Source organism: Cryptomeria japonica, chromosome 2 (assembly GCF_030272615.1).
Source record: "Cryptomeria japonica chromosome 2, Sugi_1.0, whole genome shotgun sequence".
Taxonomy (NCBI): domain Eukaryota; kingdom Viridiplantae; phylum Streptophyta; class Pinopsida; order Cupressales; family Cupressaceae; genus Cryptomeria; species Cryptomeria japonica.
In genome coordinates, this window is record NC_081406.1 from 136,883,092 (window position 1) to 136,902,939 (window position 19,848).

Genomic DNA, 19,848 nt, shown 5'->3' on the forward strand with positions numbered 1-19,848 from the left:
TGGGGCCTATGCTTCCACATGGTGATTTAATGTACCACACTTATTATTAGTATAAAATGAGGGATTCGACCCCTAAATCTATACAACCTAGTGTTTTGTTGCCACCTCCTGCATCGACCCCTCCTCCATCGATTCTTGTCTTGGAGTAGGGAGTGCCTCATGTCTCCTCAAAATTGGGGGTCGAGGCTAAGTCTGCTCCCTCGAATACACCTCTGCATCCGCCTAGGACCGCATAGCCTCCAACAATGTCTATTGTTCTTGCAACTACGTCCAATGCAGCCAAGGAAAAGACACCCTTGCTATCAAAGTTCGTGGCCCACCCTCCCTTCGAGCTTCCGATCATGACCGATATTCCTCTACCATCTCGCTACAAGAAGGGGAAGCGCTCTTCTTGTGTTCCATCATCTCTACTTGCACCTTCCTCACAACCTATGCTAGCACCCTCTGTTCCTCTGACCTCTCCTCGAGCGAAACGAGGTAGGGCGCTTGTTGTTGTGAATATGGTGCCTCTCCAGGATGCATCTCTTGTTTTATTAGTTGGGCCTTCTCCCATCCTTGATACAATTCTAGAGGCCTCTCCTATGGAGCATGATGCTCCTGAATCCTCTCTGACTCCGATTGGTGGTCCTCACCTCCGTCAGAATCAGCGTGCGTGTGAGCATAAACACTTTCAACAGGCCCAAACTTAAGAGCGTGATGATGCCTTATAGTTTGCTAATGTAGCTCTGACACCCAACGATGTTGTTTTAGAGTCTATTACCTCGATTGCTCCCATTTCTGCACCTATTTCGATCTCGCTCCTTGCTTCTTTAGGGGCTTTCGATCAACCTCCCTCTAAACAGGTGCAATTTTTCATCGCTCCTTCTTTGGATCCACCTCTTATCACTTCTTTGTCGGAAATGCCTCCCTTGTCTTGGCCCCTTAACATGTCACATACATAGGTGGTGCCTAGTGTAGCTTTGTCTACCCCGCTTACTTCGCCACCACTCTAGCATCCAAATTTTCCTAGGGTCCTTCAGCCTGCTACGGTTGATAGGAGGCCTAACACTCCTATCTTGTGTAGGCACAAGTTTGAGCAGGGCGTTGTTCTGGAGTTCTTACGGTGCAAGTCTTCACAGGTATTTTCTTCATCCCTTCCTTTGCCTATCTCAATGCTTGTTGGTTTACCTATTTTTGTTTGTATTCGAGAAGGCCTCGCCTTCTCCTAATTTTGTCACTGCCCCTCTTCTAGAGGTCGACAGTTTTGTTCTTGTTTCATCTTTTCCAAGTGAGTCACATGCATCCTCCAGGGAGGCCTGCATGTTTGGCTTCTTGGAGGACATACAAGCCTTGTCTACTATCTTTAGACAATTGTTGACCCTCACCTCCTTCGAGCCTATAGACGAAGACGTCGTTGCTACTCTGTCTCTTTCCCTCGCTGCTGCTGAGGCACCCGGTGCGACACTTGCGGTAGTCCCTCTCCAAGATCACCGCCTTCTCCCTATGACCTAGATTGGGAGGACAAGGCTCTTCTTGAGGATGATGATCTCCTACAATACGATCCCCTCCTAAGGGTTGATTGTTAGGACTTATTTTTCATCTATATATGCTTGCATGTGTGTGTGATTGTGTTCCCATGTGCTTGATTTATCTATTTGTTCCCTCCTGGAGGACCCAAGTCACTCTGTAGGTACTTGGATATGGGAGGTTGACTTTTTTATCCATTGTGCTCTCCTGAAGGACTCGAGTTACTCTGTAGGTGCTTGGATACAGGGGATTTTCTGTCGTACACATTCCTCTATTTGTCTACCTCCTTCTATTTGTCATATCTTGATTTTTGACATTCAGGAACGATGCAAAGCGTTGGGGGCATTCTTTTCCTTCTTCCATGTTGACCCAAATTTTTATTTTCTCTTTGTCTTCATGTGCTCTTCTTCAAATCTGATAATTTTGGCACTATGACGATACACCCATCTCATAGTGATACTATATATCTTTTTGACACTGTTATGGTTATGATGTCAAACTATCAGATCCCCATGTCCTCTTGCATTGCATATTTTGATGTTGTGGATATCTATGTGCCACTTTCTCTTGGTTGCATTCCACGGAAACATCTCGTTATGTTGACATGTCACAACTGCTCTTCTCCTTAGAATGACATGCCTTTCATGCCTATCATTCTAAGGGGGGGAGCATCATATGTGCACTTATCTTTTTAGCTTTGGAATTTGTCCTTTTAGCTTTTGCATTGGTGTCTTTTATCATTATTTTCCTTGTTTGCCTAGGTGGAGGCCAAACCACTTGATCTTTTTCTTTTTCAAGATCGCTTAGGTGAGGGCCAAACCACTTGATCTTTTCTTTTCCCGTGGTCGCCTACATGGGGGCCAAACCATTCTTGAGTGCCTTTGTAGGGACCAACCTACTCCTTACCAAATTTATCTTCCCTATTGCATGGCTATCTAGCACGTTGCTACCCATGCTAGTAAATCTATCTTTACCCACCCTATCGCATGGCTATCTAGTGTGTCGCTACCCATGCTGACAAAATTTTATCTTTATCTGCCCTATCATATGGTTATCCATATCGGCATATCACGCCCTATCGTATGGCTATCTAGCATAACATATCTTGCTACCCATGTCGATGTATCTTATACCATGGTGAACGCTTATCTCGTATCTTTCCATAGTTAGGGGCTTTCCTCCATAGAGAGGTTTGTTTATGTTAAGTTGTCTTATCCATTTATTTTCTTATCATCCATCACGCTAGTCTACAACTAGTATGTTTGAGATCTACCAAATAACAACATCTGTACCAAATCTCAAAATCATCTCGCTAGGGGCAACCTTGTCTGATCAACAAAATTTTGCCTCCCTATTGCGACTGGTCTTTCTCTGTATCTTCCTCTACGTTATCTTCACATACCTTGGCAAAGGCATGCTCGCTAAAGTGGGGGCAAAATGTAACATAAAAAATGTTATCCCTTGTAATTAATGTGACAAGTGGCGCTTTCCTCCATGTCATTGGAGGTCAAACTCTGCCATCATGTCCTTTTGTCCACTCAAACCATCCATGTCAACTCTGGCCAAAGCATTACCAACTCTGCCAACCTATCACCTTCGGGGACACATGCTCAACGTAGATATATTAGCATAGTGCACTAGCATCCTGCGAATCTAATAGTTCGCAGGTGGTCGTTTGAGCACTATGCCTATGCTCGGAAGGAATTGTAACGCCTCTGTGTGCACCCACTGACGTCCAATTTCCTTCCAAAGCCTTTGTCTATCAATTTCAAAGGTATTTGGGAGGATTCTTTGGCAAGTTTGACAATCTTCTTACAGGTTAAGCTCTTGGAGATCACTTTGGACAATATTCCATCAACACCACCATTGTTACAACATCTCAAGCACACTACACCAACATTTCCAACAATTGTTCATGAAAGGGGAGTTTCCTTAATCTCCTTCTTTCATTTCCAATATTTTGTTGCATCCTTTCAATTATCTTTATCATATTATTATTCTCGTGGCTTCTTGGGTTGTCCATGGAGGTGGAAACACCAAAACGGGGGTCCGACTTAAGTAGGCTCTAAAACACAACCCCAATATTTTTCCTTCTTGCTTTTGTGTAGGTTCACGGAATTGAGAGAATCATCATTTAGCGGGAGGCTTCAATCGTGGACCGATTGTGAGTTTTTTCATCCTTCTCCTTTCCTTTTATTTTATTTTTGTAATTTCGCATCTCGCAACTTTTAGCTTAGTTCGTTCATTTTCTATGTTTCATTATATTATCCACGATTTAGAACTTTTTGTACACACTTTGTACTTCATTTGTATAGGACGACATCACATCACGCTGGTGTCCCAGCTCTGCACACTCATCCTCAGGACAAAAGCTTGACAGAGTCGTCTGTGAGTCCCGGATCGTGGGTATTTGTCCTAGTTTGTTATTTTATCCCATGGCTCATCTCAGCGCCAGTTCACAGAGGTAATCAAAAGGATAATTTATCCTCAAGGATGCATCATCCTTGAGGTAACAAATTTCCTCCATTATAAATTTTGAACCCAAAATATGACTCACACACTACACCAATGCTACTACTCATCCTCCAATTGTAGACTTAATCCACACCCAAAAATCATTGCCCAAAACAACAAAAATAAGAATGGAGTCAAGCTACACATGAATATAATTGATCAACACCATATCCGATAAATAAAGATATCTGGATCACCAATACTAAAACATGAATGACAACAATTATGTTGACATCAATGAAAAACGATCATAATCATCAACATCATATTTGCAACAATCTCCCCCTTTGTCATTGATAGCAACATCCATCAACAACAAACAAATAACTCTCTCTACACAACTCTGCATTAATCCATCTTCTCATCAACTTTGCATACATCCCCCTTTGACAACAATGACAAAGACATACATAACTCCCCCTATGAAACTTACTCCTGCTCCCCCTAAGAGGAAGCACCCAAGCATCAGTCCAAGTAAAAATATGCAAGTTGTTCACTAGATCAATGCACATCCAAATGTACATCAATTCAAATTAGGAAGGGGTAATACCCCTAACTTCTACCATAGATACTCAAAAGTATCTTTTCACAATGCCTTCGTGAAGATATTTACAATTTTCTCTTTTGTAGGTACATACTCAAGTTTTACTTCATTATCCAACACCTTTTCCCTCAAGAACTGATACCAAATAGATATATACTTTGTTTTGGAATGTTGTATCAAATTCTTGGAAATGTTTATTGCACTAGCATTATCACACATAATTGAGATGGGTTCATTGAACATAGCATCAATATCCTTCAATGTCTACATCATGTATAGAATTTGTGTGCAAATAAAGATGTTGCAATATACTCTACTTCAGTTGTGGATAAAAAGACAAAATCCTACTTCTTACTTAACCAAGCAACTAACTAGGAACCAAGAAAGAATGCTCCACCACTTGTACTTTTCCTGCCATCATTAATTTTGGCCCAATCCGCATCAGTATAAGCCGTTAGAGTAAAATCTGAAGTTCCAAGATACCATAAACCAAACTCTCCTGTTCCTTTTAGATATTTGAAGATTATTTTTATTGCCACAACATGCGATTCTTTCAGTTCTTGCTAAAATATAGCTCCCAAACAGACTACATACATGATATCCGGTCTGGTAGCAGTCAAATATAACAGTCCTCCAATCATTGACCTGTACTAACTGGCATTTCCTTTAGGGGACTTATCAACTTTTGTCAACTTGCATTTGTTGGTCATAGGTGTAAACACTGATTTGGAGTTCTCCAACTTAAACTTCTTCAAAAATTCCTTAATGTATTTCGACTGAGAAATGAAAATTCCTTTGTCATTCTGATTTACTTGCAAACGAAGAAAGAAATTTAACTGACCAATCATGGACATCTTGAAAATTCCTTCTGCATCTCATTAGAAAACTTTCTACATATGCCTTCATTCTCTTCAAATATTACATCATCAACATAAAGTACAACAATTAAGGTTTTACCTGAATTAGTTTTGAAGTATAAATTATTGTCATTCGAACCATTATGAAAACCTTGATCAATCAAATACTTATCTAGCCTTCTGTACCAAGCTCTAGGAGCTTGTTTCAATCCATATAGGGTCTTTTTCAATCTACAAACGATGTTTGGATTATCTTTCAACTTAAATCCTTCTAATTGTTCAATGTAAACTTCTTCTTTCATATCTCCATTCAAAAATGTTGATTTCACATCCATTTGATAAACCTTGAAATCCTTAAAAGCTAGAAAAGCCAAAAAAATACTAATTGCCTCCATCTGAGCAACTGAGGCATATGTCTCCTCAAATTCAATTCCTTCAACCTGTGTGTAACCTTTGAAAACCAATCTTGATTTATTTCTCACAACTTTTATATCTTCATCTAACTTGTTTCAGAATACCTATTTTGTTTCAATCACATTCTTATTTTCCGGTCTGTGAAATAATTCCCATGTCTGATTCTTCTTCATTTGATTTAGCTCTTCTCTCATTGCTTTTATCCAATTTTAATCATTGCATGCTTCTTCTATAGTTTTTGGTTCAATCTTTGATAATAAACATATTAGAACTTGAACTCTTGAGTTGTTTTGCTTCTTGCGATAATTCGATTGTTCTTATCTCCAATAATCTGATCCACTAAATGATTCTTCTGAACATATCTTGGGAAATTAGATGTAGATGTCAGATCTTCCCGAGCTTCATTTTCTTCTTCACCGATTTTCTCTTCCCTTTTTCTATTAGTCGATTCATCAAACTCATATCCTACCAATTTGTCAGATTCTTTAGAAATGTCTTCATCAACCGTCACATTTGCACTTTCAACAATCTTGTTTAGCCTTTTGTTATAATATTGGTATGCCTTGCTCCTTGTAGAGTATCCTAGGAATATGCCTTTATCTTCTCTGCTATCAAATTTTTCACGATTATCTTCGTCTCTCTAGATATAACACTTGCTTCCAAATACCTTGAAATATTTCATTGTTGGAGTTCTACCATGCCATAGCTCATATGATGTTTTTCCATGTCTTTTCTGGTATATAATTTTTTTAAGAGTGTTTGTAGTATGAATTGCTTCTGTCCAATAGAATTTTGTGAGTTTTGCTCCTTCAATCATAGTTCTGGTTGCCTCTTGTATAGTTTGATTCATCCTTTCCACTACACCATTTTCTTGAGGTGTCCTAGGGGTGGACATCTGTCTTTTAATACTATGTTTCTCACAAAAGTTGTTAAACTCATCAGAAGTAAATTCTCCTCCTCTGTCAGACCTCAAACACTTAATCTTTCTATCAATTTCAGCCTTGAATATCTTAAATTTTTTTAATGCTTCTAACTTCTCTCTAAAAAATGCAACCCATGACATTCTAGAATAATCATCAATTAACAACATGAAATACTTCTCACCTTGTATGCTCCTTATTCTAGTAGGATTGCATAGGACTGTGTGCACTAAATCCAACAATTTGTTGGATGAATGCTCATTTCCTTAGTATGTTCCTTTCATTTACTTTCCAACTTGACATTTTCTAAAAATGTTGTTGTCTAGTTTGGTCAACCTTAGTAAATCTCTTACTACACTTGATGAATCAATCTTCACCAAATTATCAAAATTGATATGACACATCCTCTAGTGCCAAAGCCAGTTATCATTGATTTGAGATAACAAACAATTCTTTGTAGCTCCTTCTAACAGATGCATGTTTCCACTAGTCCTTTTTCTTGTTGCAATAACAATTTCGGATCCCTTCCAGATCTCACAACCATCATCCTGAAAATAACATTGTAACCATTTTTGAACATATGTCCAACATTGAAAAGATTATGATCCAGCCCTTCACATAGTAAACATTGTTAGTATTATGCTTTCCATCAAAATAAATAGAACCAATTCCCACAATTTGTGTTGTTTGGTCATCTTTGAACCTAACAGAACCACCGTACTTTTCAAGTTTCACAAACTTATTTTTATCACCAGTCATATGATTTGAACATCCACTATCAATCAACCATTCATTTCTATCTCTTCTAACATGTAAGAAAGCAGAAACAGTCTTAAGAATATCTATCTTAGGCACATCTCTTTCTACCAAAAATAAATAATCACCATCTTCATAATCCGATTCATCATCTAAAATACCAACATCATCTTTGACATAATAGGCTCTCTTATTAAACTTTCCTTTACATTCTCTAGGCTTTTGTGTTGAACCTTTTTCCGGACATCTAGTAGCTATATGACCAATCTTTCCACATTTAAAGCATTTCAGAGGTAACCTACCTTTGTACTTGTTATATATTTTCAATTATGTCTTCATCTATCAAGGTGCTGCCAATTTATCTGATTTCATTTACTACACTAACAACCTTCTGAAAATAGCTTGTTCTATCCTCTCCTTCCATTTTCAAGTTCTCATATCTACGCTTAGCTGTTAGCTTCTTTGATATTTTAACTCTATCATTTCCTTCATAGATATCTTTCAAATTTTATAAAACCTCATAAGTATTATTTAATGAAATAACATGTGTCAATCCAATCTTTGACAAAGCACTAAAGATAGCATATCTTGCATTTTCATTCTCTCCATAAGCTTGAATCTCATTTGGAATGGTAAGACTATTTTCTAGGTGTACATACTTAGTTTTCACTGCATTCCAAGTGTTTTATCCCAAAGAGATCAAGTAACCTCTCATCTTCACTTTCTAGCAGCTATAGTTGGATCCTTCAAAGATAAGAATAGTCAATTTATGTGTCATCGGATCAAGATCTACCTCAAGCGGTTAAGCTCTTCTCTAAGGAACCAAAGCTTTGATACCAATTGTGGAATATCTAGGCAACTAAGAGGGGATATGAATTACTTGACAACTTAAATCAATTTCATCAACACTTTCATACATCTGGAGTAACCAACATAATTAATCAAAGCAGATATAACATGAAAAAACTACACAAAACAAATCACACAATGGATGCCAGGTATGACGTGGAAAACCCCAAAAGGGAAAAACCACAAAGAATGGTAGTTCTCAATATAAAACATCAGTTAAGGTGACACTAGTTAAGGTGATTTTTACAAAGGGGGGCTCATTGCCTAGAAAAGGCTCACTGCCAAGGAAAGAAAGAAAGAAATGAAATAATTCACCACTACAAAATAGTCTACAAAATTGGAACTGCTTCTGGTGCCCCAACACAAACACACTTCACATATCCTCAACAATCAGATCTTTCCTTTTCAAACTTGCATATCTTCGATAACAATGCCACACAAAATTGCCACACACTAACTCATCCTCATATATATATTGTCTCTGAAAACATAATCTTCTAAGGTAGACAAGACAAAGACCTAAAATAGATCACCACAAAACATCCTGGTGGTGGGAAGGAATGAGAAGTAGACCATACCACAACACACATCACCAGTCAAATCAACACATTACATCCATTACAAATTTTGGACCCAAAACATGACTCACATGCTACACCAATGCCGCTAATCATTCTCGAATTTTGGACTTAATCCAAACCCAAAAATCATTCTCCAAAACAACAAAAATAAGAATGGAATCAAGCTACACATTAGTACAATCGATCAACACCATATTCGATAATAGAGATATCTGGATCACCAATATTGAAACATCAATGACAACCATTATGTTGACATCAATGACAACCAATCATAATCATCAACATCACATTTGCAACACTCTTACCAATCTTGAAAATAACTTTAACCTTTTGATAATATGATTAAATTATTCTTCTTTTAAGGTTTCTTCATTTTGATCTGTAGTTTGAGCTCATAACTCATCATCATCACTTTCATCCCCATACCTATATGACCCCTTTGCCTATATTCTTCCAAAACATCCAATAAGAATTTCATTTTCCTCATCATGTCTAACTTTTACTCCATTCTTCTAGTGACATTAGTTATATTAGGTGCTCTCCTTGGTGGCATATTTACTTGGCTTTGGTGCAACTACCACAATTCATTGATCTATCTACAAGATTGCAACTACCTCACAGTAAATTCTTTATTGACAAGATTTTGCAAACTACCTTAGGTCGATGATTTGTTCACTCATGAGTCTACTATAATTCCTTTCCTCCTAAAGGATTTAGAAACTTGCTTTGATACTACTTGATGCAATCATGTATGGAGAGTCTAGAGGAGGACTATCTAATCATGCAACTTAGATTTAACATAGTGGGATTAACATAGAATAAAAAAATAACTTCTCACTAATTCGTCATCATAGAAAGATTACAATATGGCCTGCTAGCTTACCACATTCTCATTACAATTTGTTGTGCAAGATAGAGCGATTGAGCACAACCTCTCAAATATCCTACTTTTCATCTAATTATATTTCTCATTTTTTCTTCCAAATAAATTCAAGAGGTGTTTATATAGTAGTTCCATGCTTAAGGAATGATCCTTGAACTAGCCACAAGAGATCTCAAACCTTGATGTTTTGTGAAACATTCTAGTCGGCCTAAATATGATGATGAAGCTTCAAGAGTTAATGAAACTCTAATTAAAAATTCCTCTATTATGTACTACTTTGTGAAATGTTTATTTGAGCGTCACGAGTCATAGGAAGGTCCCACAAACTATGTGCATTAAACTACATGCTAATGGTTCTGTACATTGAGCCTAATATCAACTCTAGAAATGATAACTACTTAAAAACTTATTCAAACCCCCAAAATCAAGATATGATGTGTGTAAACTAATACATATTTCTAATTTTTTGCCTCAAGATGAAAGGAGGTTATGTGTTAAAATGTGGTGGAATGTATTGAGACACATATTGAGTAAGATGAAAGAAAATACAATTTTTTTTAATAATGCTAGATTGCCTTTCAACACGAGATGGTCTTGCATTAGAATCTAAAGGCTATTTTGCTCTTGATTCTAAATTATTTTGTTGATTATTCATATGCTAGTTTAGTTTTTTCAAAATTTTGATACTTAAGTGACCCATTTGCACATGATTGATAGGATCCATTCCATTGATTAAAAAAAGCTTAACTTTGGGTTTCAACTTTGTGATAAATAATAAGGAATCATGCTTAACTCGCACTTATCCTTTATGTAATTTGGTTTCCCAATCCTATTCACGTCTTTGAATCAATCTAGTAAGTTGGAGTTCCATATGCAATTTCTTATAAGACTTGCTGCTAGAATTTCAACCCCTCCAACAAAAGTGAGATCTTCTTGAATTTTCTTCGCCAATTTATACATAGCATCAAGCCTTTCTTACGTAGATGCAACAAACAGTGAAAATAAAGATACATGATTATCAATACTTATATTTTTAAGCTTAGATAAAGCTTTTAAGGATAATTAGTTGTATTATTGAAATTCAAACCTTTGATTTGGTTTTAGCCTTTAATGTGGATAACATTTTCCATATGTCATTTAAAGACTTCCATTAGTTTAGAAAATTACACCTCATCATTAGCTGATAGGCTTTCCTGGTGGTTTTCTAATCCCAAGAGTTCTTTGGGACATTGTTAGTCATTTCAATTGTTCTTGTAAGGTATTATATTAAAACAAATAAGGATTTACATTTTAGATTTACACATTAAATACCATGCAAATATTTTCTTATCTAAATGTATCTATTGACCAATTCAAATTGACTTGCTCAATGGTTATGTTGGCTTCTTTGTTCAATTAGCCACTTGCTAGTGAACTTCATTTTATGTTACTAGAGTTTCTATAATTGATGAAAACTTTCATGATGGTGATTTTTTTTTTAGGCAACTTAAATTGACATTTCCTATTAGTAATTGTTCTCATTTGATGAGAATTTGAATAAGGTGTTTTGTTGATACGGATTTGTGTATTTGTTGATAAGATTTAATTTTGGTAGATCAATACATTTTTTTTCAAATTTTTAACCTTAGATATCATTGAGTAAATGAAAACAAGTTTTTAATTCTTCTTTTTGAAAAATTAAAAAAATAAAAAATTATGTTTGATTCTCATGAAATAAAAGAAATATTTATAAAATTATGTTTTCACTTACTTTCATACTTTTTCTACAAATATTTCAATCCACTTGTTCAAGATTATTTCTACTTAATTATAATAATATATATATAATTATTATCTAATTAATTAAAAAAATATATATCTAATATATAATAAGGTAAAAAAAAGTGACACCGCTAAGTCGCTGCTTTAGAATAACGTCTGCTTCTATGTTCTTTGTTGCATTCTCATTCTCCTCAATCTTCAAAACAATACTGCAAAATCTCCTCATCTCAACACACACACAAGCAGGACAAATTTAATGTTGAGCCCTTCACTCAGTCCGTTACTGCCCTCTGTAAATCGGGAAACACAAACAAGGCCTGGGATCTCTTCCACTCAGCCCTAATTAAACGCTGTCCTCTTGATGTCGTATCCTTCACCGCTCTTTTAGATGGCCTTGTAAACTCTGGTGATCTCTGTAGAATCAAACCCCTTCTTGCTGAAATGGGAGAGCTGGGAATACATCGAAATGTTATCACTTATAGCCCCCTCATAAAGGCTTTGTGTGAACGGAATCAAATTGAGGAAGCGTATAAGCTCTTGCAGAGAATGAGGCATGATCATTGTTTTCCTGATATTGTTACATTTAACACTCTGATCGATGGAACCTGCAAGATTGGTAGAATAAGTGAGACTCTTATTTTAGTAGCTGAAATGATACAGGACGACCTTTCTCCTAATACCGTTACATACAATACCCTAATGTGTGGTCTCTGTAAGGTAGGTAGGGAAGACGAAGCTATCAGATTACTAGCAGCAATGAGACATGGGTACCGTTCTCCAAATATTGTTACATATAGCACTCTGATAGATGGTCTTTGCAAAGTAGAAAGAGTAGATGAAGCTCTAGTATTAGTAGCTCAAATATTACAAGACGGCCATTTTCTTAACATCTATACTTATACAAATCTGATAGATGGCTTTTACAAGGCTGGAAAAACAGAGAAAGCCTACAATCTATTTGTGCGCATGATGGAGTTTGGTCCTCTGCCCGATGTAGTGACATTTAGTGCAGTTATTGATGGACTGTGCAAAGATGGCAGGATGGACAAGGCTTGTGATTGTTTTCATATCATGTCCAGAAAGGGTTTACAGCCAAATGTAATTACTTATAATTCTTTGATAGATGGCCTTTGCAAATTACATGAGGTGGATAAGGCTCAAAAATTGTTCAAAGAGATGCTAAGGAGAGGTTGCTCCCCAAATGTTGTTACCTACAGCATTCTAATTGATGTTTTGTGAAAGAGTAACAGGGAAAAGGAAGCATTTACACTTATTTCTGAGATGGAAAACAGGGGACATCATTCTGATGTAACTACATAGAAGACACTAATATCTGCATTCTGTAGAAGAGGAGACATGGACATGGTAGGCAAGATGTTAGAGGAGATGGCAATGAGGAATTTGAAACCTAATGAAGTGACATACACCACAATCATTGATGGTCTGTGCAAGGCAGGCGATCTTTCTAGAGCACATTCACTCATGAATAAGATGTTTGATGAAGGCTTGTCTCCTGATGCAGTCACTTGTAACTGTCTGATTGATGCCCACTGCAAACTTGGTGAAATGGATAAGGCCATGACGGTTGGCATTGCCCCAGATGTTGTAAACTATAACACATTGATTGATTGTTTTTGCAAGGAAAACAAACTAGACAGGGCTTTCTCAATGCTGAACGAGATGAAAGCAAAGGGTTTGGTTCCAGACATTATCACATATAATACATTACTTGATACCTTACGCCATAGACATGACCTTGAAAAAACACTTTTGTTGATGGATCAAATGAAGAAAGAAGGCTGTGCTCCGAGTGATGCAACTGTTCGGATACTTGATTGGCTGGTTGATCTTGGTCAAATTAAAAAATTATGGAACTTTGTAAATGATGATTCTTTTATTATTTCTAAGGATGCATAAATCTTATGCCTTGGTGAGTGCTAGCCATATCAAAATCACCCCTGGTTATATATTTTCCCAGCTAAAAGTTGATCTTTGTACAATCATTTCAGTGTCACTCTACATAGAAACTTACTTCTGTGCAGGGATGAGAGAGTTAATGTTGTTATATTATCTTCTAGCTTGACCTCCAATCATGTACGATCCTTTATAATGAAAGCATAACTTGATGGTTCCTTTTCTTTAACGATGATCTTATTGTCAGTAGGTTACAGTTGCAAGCAATTCCATAATTCTACTTAAAAATTTGTCAAATGACTTCAAACATTTTTATAGATTTATACATGGTATGAAATATTCTAGGGCTAGCACTACATACGTTAATCTATATAGGTAATTATAAAGGTGTGAGTCACATTCAGTTCATTGTTTTCCTCTCAGCTCAAAATGAGGCATCTATTCGATGCCTTCTTAGCAACCTGGAAACTGTATCAGAAGTAAAATATGAGTTGTGGCAATCCAAAGCTATCAACTGCTTATTTTTCTTTTCTTTCAAGATTTCTTCTGTTGACAACTTAGATAACCCTCTTATAACCCTCCTCTTACACCTCAGGCACTTCCTACAAGATGGATTTCAGACAGTTAGGCATATCTTATATATAAGTATTCACTTAAGCATTTATATATCTATGCATAAACAATATGTACTGAGAAGGGCAGATCTGAAAATAATATTAGATTTGTTGTTTTAAGTTTGATTTAAAGATTTATTCCTTTGATGTATTTGTTCTTGCATGGCTAAAGGTTTGGTCTGGATTTCCTTTCTTTATCAAAATTAGATCTCTTTCGATCTGTTGAATGTCTTTTTGGGTGTGATTGTATTTGTGTTGTTTTTTTGATGTTCGATGATTGTAATTTGTGTGATATTTGATGATTTACAAATAATCAGATCTACACAAATGACTGATGTCTGCCCTTACTTCCTTATTTAATATTAAATGCTTATTCTATTCATATTCCAGTTAGATCCGAATCTGATTTATGTATTTAATGTTTATTCTTCTTGTTTTCTGTTTTCTATTTTCTTCCCTTTTGTATCTTCTCATGTGAGGGAGAGTCCAATTTTTCATTAAATTTAATTAAATTTTAATTTTATTCTTTTATATTTTAATTATAATCTTATTTTTATTCTTTTGTATAATAAACCTTCACACTCACCTTATCCAGGCACACAAATCTGATTTTGTATCTCAAAATTAATAAACATTAAGTGCCCAACGATCGCTTCTCTATTCACTCTACCTTCACTGAAACTTATGAGTGATAAGAGTATAAAGGTTCAATGGAAAGAAAGTAAAATAAAACTTGTGCAAAAGATTCAACTATGCAAACTTAAAATTGTACAAAAATTTCATTGTCCAAACTTTCACACTTCCATAAATGCACATGAATTAAATTTGAGAACAAAATATTTCTTAGCAAAAAGATAGCAACTAGTAAGGCAGGAAACATTCAAGTTTCAACAATCACAAGTCACCTATGTATTTAGAATAATCTATAAATTAAATGATCATTTTCCATGACAGAGAATGTTGGCACTTTCTAGGCCAAATGTCTCTTCAGGGTAACAAATGCTCTGATACCAATGTAGAACATCAATAACAAAAGAGACATGATTACATTGGAAACAAATTTAAAATAAGAATTTCATTATAATCAGACTCTTCATCTATTGCATTGAATGCATTTTCTTTATAAAGCCTTTTTTTTGTGTATACAATTATCTTACAAGAATGAACTTCCCAAATAATGTAACTACAAGCTAATTAAATTATTGAATGTAAATCTTATTTCCTAAGAATATTTTTCTTACTTACTCAACCTATTCACCTTGCATAAAACTAAAGTGGTTCTTATTAAGCTATGAACTGTGGGGATGACTTTTCATATCTTTCATGGTGTTTGGTAATAGAATTGAGTGCAATATCTTTATTTAATGGGCAAGAGCTTGGAAATTGCATTAAAAAAAAGATGTGAAAGCCTAATATAAATAATCCTAGTACAATGACATGAAAGCTTATTATATCATGAAGTTCTCATAATAATGGAAAACTTGGTTAAAATTGTATTTTATTTATTTTGACTCATATAAATATCAAAATGGTTCATTAATGGTAAAAAGGGGTTGAGTTCAATTGGTAAGGATGATGATGCATTACACCTATAGCTGAAAAACTTAGACTTGGTAATAACTAGGTTAACCCAAAATTTCTCAAGAACTCAAGGAAAATTTTGAAAAAGTATTTAAACATTAAAATTAGAAAACACTAAGTATTTATTTATTTTTTGCAAAAAGATGATATAGCCAACTCGTTATTACCAAATACCTACAAATTGACACGATACTATTTGAAAAGGCAAAATCAAAAGGATAAAAATTAATGCTAGACATTGGAAAGTATTATCCAAGAGTTACTCCTTGAGTCAAAAATGAGTTTTGAGAAAAAATTAGGGTAGAGTTATTGCACGAGAAAATCTTAAGTTATTTTGACTTGTGACCTTTGCAAATAAATTAATAATATGATGCAAGTATTTGAGTTGTTATGTTGCCTAGAGATAATATTTATATTAAGTTGCACTATCATATTTTTTAGTATTGCATTCTATCACAATTGGTAGTGATGGCTTAGAATTTGGAAGATAAGGCTACACACAAAGACAAATATTTATGAATTTTACAGGTTTTTCTCTAGTATATAGAAAAATAGAGATGACAAAGTGCACATTGTTAGCTTGTTAACTATGCTAAAGTTTTTATTGGATGCACCAAAAGAGATGTACATCAATTGGAGGAAGTGTGTGAAGGTAGTTTGAGACAAGTTGAGTAAGCGTGTGAAGGTAGTTTGGGACAAGTTGAGTTTGTGTTGGGAAAGACATATCATTTTCTTACTCTTGGCATAATGTGTCAATGTTAGATCCGAATCAACTATGCATTTGTTTTAAAGGACTTATCTATGGCTGACTTGTGGACATTATAAAAGGGTTTCAAGCCAACTTGAAGGTGTAAACAATATTGGGATACATATATAATGCTAACCAATTTCATTCCAATGTGCACTTGTTATGTATGTGTGATCAAATAAGAGTTGAATTCTATGAAGAGAAGGTGATGAGCATACATTACAAAGTGTGTGAACTAAGATGCATATCATATACACATTGTGAGAGTGTTTTGAAGAAGAACATATCAAACAGATGATGAAGATTTAATTTGAAAGGTTTACATGACACATATTTTGTATTTGAGGTTGGTGCCTCATGTAATTTGTATTAGTGCTCAATTATTTGGATTAGGGGATTGGTTTCTCCTATAGGTTGGTAGTTACAAATTAGATTGGGGATGGGTGCCTCTTTCTTAGGTTGAAATTCCCATGGATTGGTGTCTACAAAATCATTGTAAGTTCATTATTATTTTGTGAGGCTAGACTTGGGTAGTAGATCCAAGCAATAATTCTCAGCATGGCTTTTCCCTTCTGGGTTTCCATGTAAATCTTGTGTTCTCTTGTGTTGTTGTGTGGTTGTGCTTATCTCAAATTGCATAGTTGTTTTGATGATGTTGTGAGACACTAAAATGATATATATGTTGCATTAAGTTTTGATGTTAAAATTGGTATATATTGATTCATCCTACTCTCTCGATATATCTAAGTGCATAACATAGGAATAATCCATTGGATGCTGGGATTTTGAAGGTTGGTTCAGATTCTTTAATGGAGAAGAATGTTTCTTCGGATGACACTAAGGATGGCTCGGTGATTAAAATTGTTGGAGTTCAGGATGTTGTTGTCTCTTCTGCTAAGAATGGTTTGTTGTCTCTTACCCCGTTTGTTGGATCTTCTTCTTTGGTGGATGACATTCCCGCTACCCAGTTTGTTTTTGGACCTTTGTTTGATCCTTCTGATTCTCAAATTTCTGCTATCCCTGCCTCTCTGGATGTTGCCTCTATTCCTCCAGGTGGTGGGAGGTCCTCTATTCTGGAGTCGTCTTCTTTGCAAAGGACTATTGCTAGGGTTGAGGAGGGATGAATTACCATTAAAAGTAAGAAATCTAAATCGTCCCAGGCCTCTTTTGATATGACCCTTCGATCTCACAAGTGTAGATCAAATACTTGATCAGTCATGGTTGGGTTAGGGCTACTTGTTGGTCTTTATTGCAGCTAGTTGGTTCTTGTTGGGGGTCCTTCTTGTGTTTTCCCCCATCTTTTGTTTGGTTTCGTCGTGTCTCTCTTGTGTTCTATTTCATTGAGTGGGCTTTCAGGCTTATCTTAATGTTCGGGTTTTAGGTCCTTCCAAAACCTCTTTTGTATAGGGTTTCAGGTCCCTTCAAAACTTGTTTTCCCTTAATAAAAAACATAGGAATAATCTATGTTAGACACAAGAGGTCTCAAACCTCATTTTTTTTGTGAAACATGCAAGTCGGCCTAAATATGACGATGAAGCTCCAAGAGAATAGAATTCATTGTGATTCTAATTAAAGATCTATATAGCATTGTACTACCTTGTGAAATGTTTATTTGAATTTCACAAGTTGTGGGAATGTCCCTCTATAAACTATGCACATTAAACTAATGTTGATTCTAAAAATGATAACTAAAAAACTTATTCAAATACCCTAAAATCTAGATATGATGTTACCTTGAGTTGAAATGAGGTTATGCACTAAAATATTGTGCACCATATTGAGACTCCTATTAACTACTTGATGAAAGCAAATAAATATTTTTGGTTGATGCAAGATTGCCTTTCAACCTGTGATGCTCTTGAATTGAAATTTAAAGACCATTGTGGTCTTGATTCTAAATTATTTTATTGATTATTCTTATGCTAGTTTATTTTTCTTAGATTTTTGGTAGTTTAGTGACCAATTTGCACATGATTGATAGACCCATTCCATTGATTAAAAAAAGCTTAAATTTGGTTTCTAGCTCTGTGATAAAGAAGAAGGAATCATGCTTTACTCAGTCTTAGCTTTTGTGTCATTTGGTTTCCCAATCCTATTCACATCTTTGAATCAATCTAGTAAGTTGGAATTCCAATTTGATAAGAAATTTCTTATAAGTAAGACTTGTTGCTAGAATTTCAACCCCTCCAAGAGTGAGATGTCTAAGATTTTTTTTTGTGAATTATTAATCACATGTTGCAAGATACTATATTTGTATTATTGAAATATAAACCTTGGATTTGGTTTTACCCTCTAATGTGGTTAATAAGTTCTATGTGTGATTTAAATACTTCCATTGGTTTTGGAAATCATATCACATCGCTAGCTAATAGGATTTCCTTGTAATTTTTCAAGCCAAAGAATTCATTGGGATATTGTCAATCAATTTAAAATTATTTTACAACAAGAAATAGATTAGTCATTGTATCTATTTGTGTAGGGTATTATTTAAAAAACTTGTGCTTGCTTGTTTGTTCAATTAACTGCCTACTAGTGAACTACCTTTTATAAACCTAAATTGTCCATAATTAACGAAACTTTCAAGATGATGATTTTGTTCTTGGACAAATTGCATTGAAATTTCCTATTAGTAATTGTTATGAATTAATTGGAACTTGAGTAAGGTCTTTTGATAATGATTTGCCTATTTGTTGACAAGATTTAAATTTTGTGAAGCAATACAATTGTTTCCAAATCTTTAACTTTCAAATGCCATTGAATAAATTAAGACAATTTTCTTATTATTCTTTTTGAAAAATAAAGAAATTAAAAGATATATTTGATTCTCATGAAATAAATGAAATGTTTACAAATTATGTTTTCACTTATTTTTATACCTTACTTATGGTAAATAAGTCTTGCTATAATAAAATATATGCAATTGTGACCTAATCAGTCAACAAGGTTTTTTTCTTGGGTTTTTAAGTGTTTTCAAAATGTTTTGGACACCTTGACAAAAAGCATGCTGATGCGGCATCATATTTGATGATGTGGCCCTGAAACCTTAGTTATAAACAATGGACTTGTCAAGTAAGCTGCTGTAAAAAATTGGGAGTGATTTGAAATTTCCACGTAAGATTTTGAGAAGCGCGAACTTAGGGTGCACAACTAGTGAATCCTCTCCCCTAATATTATTATGATGACTGCCACCTATATAACTAGAAATTGATATTTATACACTCATTTCAGTGTCACTCCCCATAGAAACTTACTTCTGTGCAAGGATGGGAGAGTTAATGTTAGTCATATTCTCTTCTACCTTCACAAACTCCAGTCATGTATAATACTTTCATGGTTCCTTTTCATTACTGAAGATCTCTTTGTCAGTAGGTTACTGTTGCAAGTGATTCCATAATTCTACTTA

At 35.1% G+C, this 19,848-nt stretch overlaps 2 protein-coding genes across 2 annotated transcripts; both read left to right on the top strand.

The window, feature by feature from the left end:
* The first annotated feature begins 245 nt into the window (after positions 1-245).
* Positions 246-13,048, top strand: LOC131859486 (putative pentatricopeptide repeat-containing protein At1g12700, mitochondrial). The gene is made up of 4 exons (XM_059213282.1): positions 246-648; positions 751-842; positions 1,192-1,449; positions 11,865-13,048. The coding sequence occupies exons 1-4, from the start codon at positions 246-248 to the stop codon at positions 12,825-12,827; spliced, it is 1,716 nt and encodes a 571-aa protein (XP_059069265.1). The 3' UTR covers positions 12,828-13,048.
* Positions 12,945-17,569, top strand: LOC131859487 (pentatricopeptide repeat-containing protein At3g53700, chloroplastic-like). The gene is made up of 2 exons (XM_059213283.1): positions 12,945-13,430; positions 17,237-17,569. Exons 1-2 carry the CDS (start codon positions 12,945-12,947, stop codon positions 17,567-17,569), a joined length of 819 nt encoding a protein of 272 aa, XP_059069266.1.
* The last annotated feature ends 2,279 nt before the right edge of the window (positions 17,570-19,848 follow it).

What these genes read in the sequence shown, in the direction of transcription:
- LOC131859486 (XM_059213282.1), top strand. Translation starts at nt 246, where the DNA reads ATGTCTATTGTTCTTGCAACTACGTCCAATGCAGCCAAGGAAAAGACA. An exon ending in ATCAACCTCCCTCTAAACAG is followed by an intron (nt 843 to 1,191) that starts GTGCAATTTTTC and finishes GTATTCGAGAAG; the next exon opens with GCCTCGCCTTCTCCTAATTT. An exon ending in CACCCGGTGCGACACTTGCG is followed by an intron (nt 1,450 to 11,864) that starts GTAGTCCCTCTC and finishes CCCTTCACTCAG; the next exon opens with TCCGTTACTGCCCTCTGTAA.
- LOC131859487 (XM_059213283.1), top strand. Translation starts at nt 12,945, where the DNA reads ATGGACATGGTAGGCAAGATGTTAGAGGAGATGGCAATGAGGAATTTG. An exon ending in TTCGGATACTTGATTGGCTG is followed by an intron (nt 13,431 to 17,236) that starts GTTGATCTTGGT and finishes GGGATTTTGAAG; the next exon opens with GTTGGTTCAGATTCTTTAAT.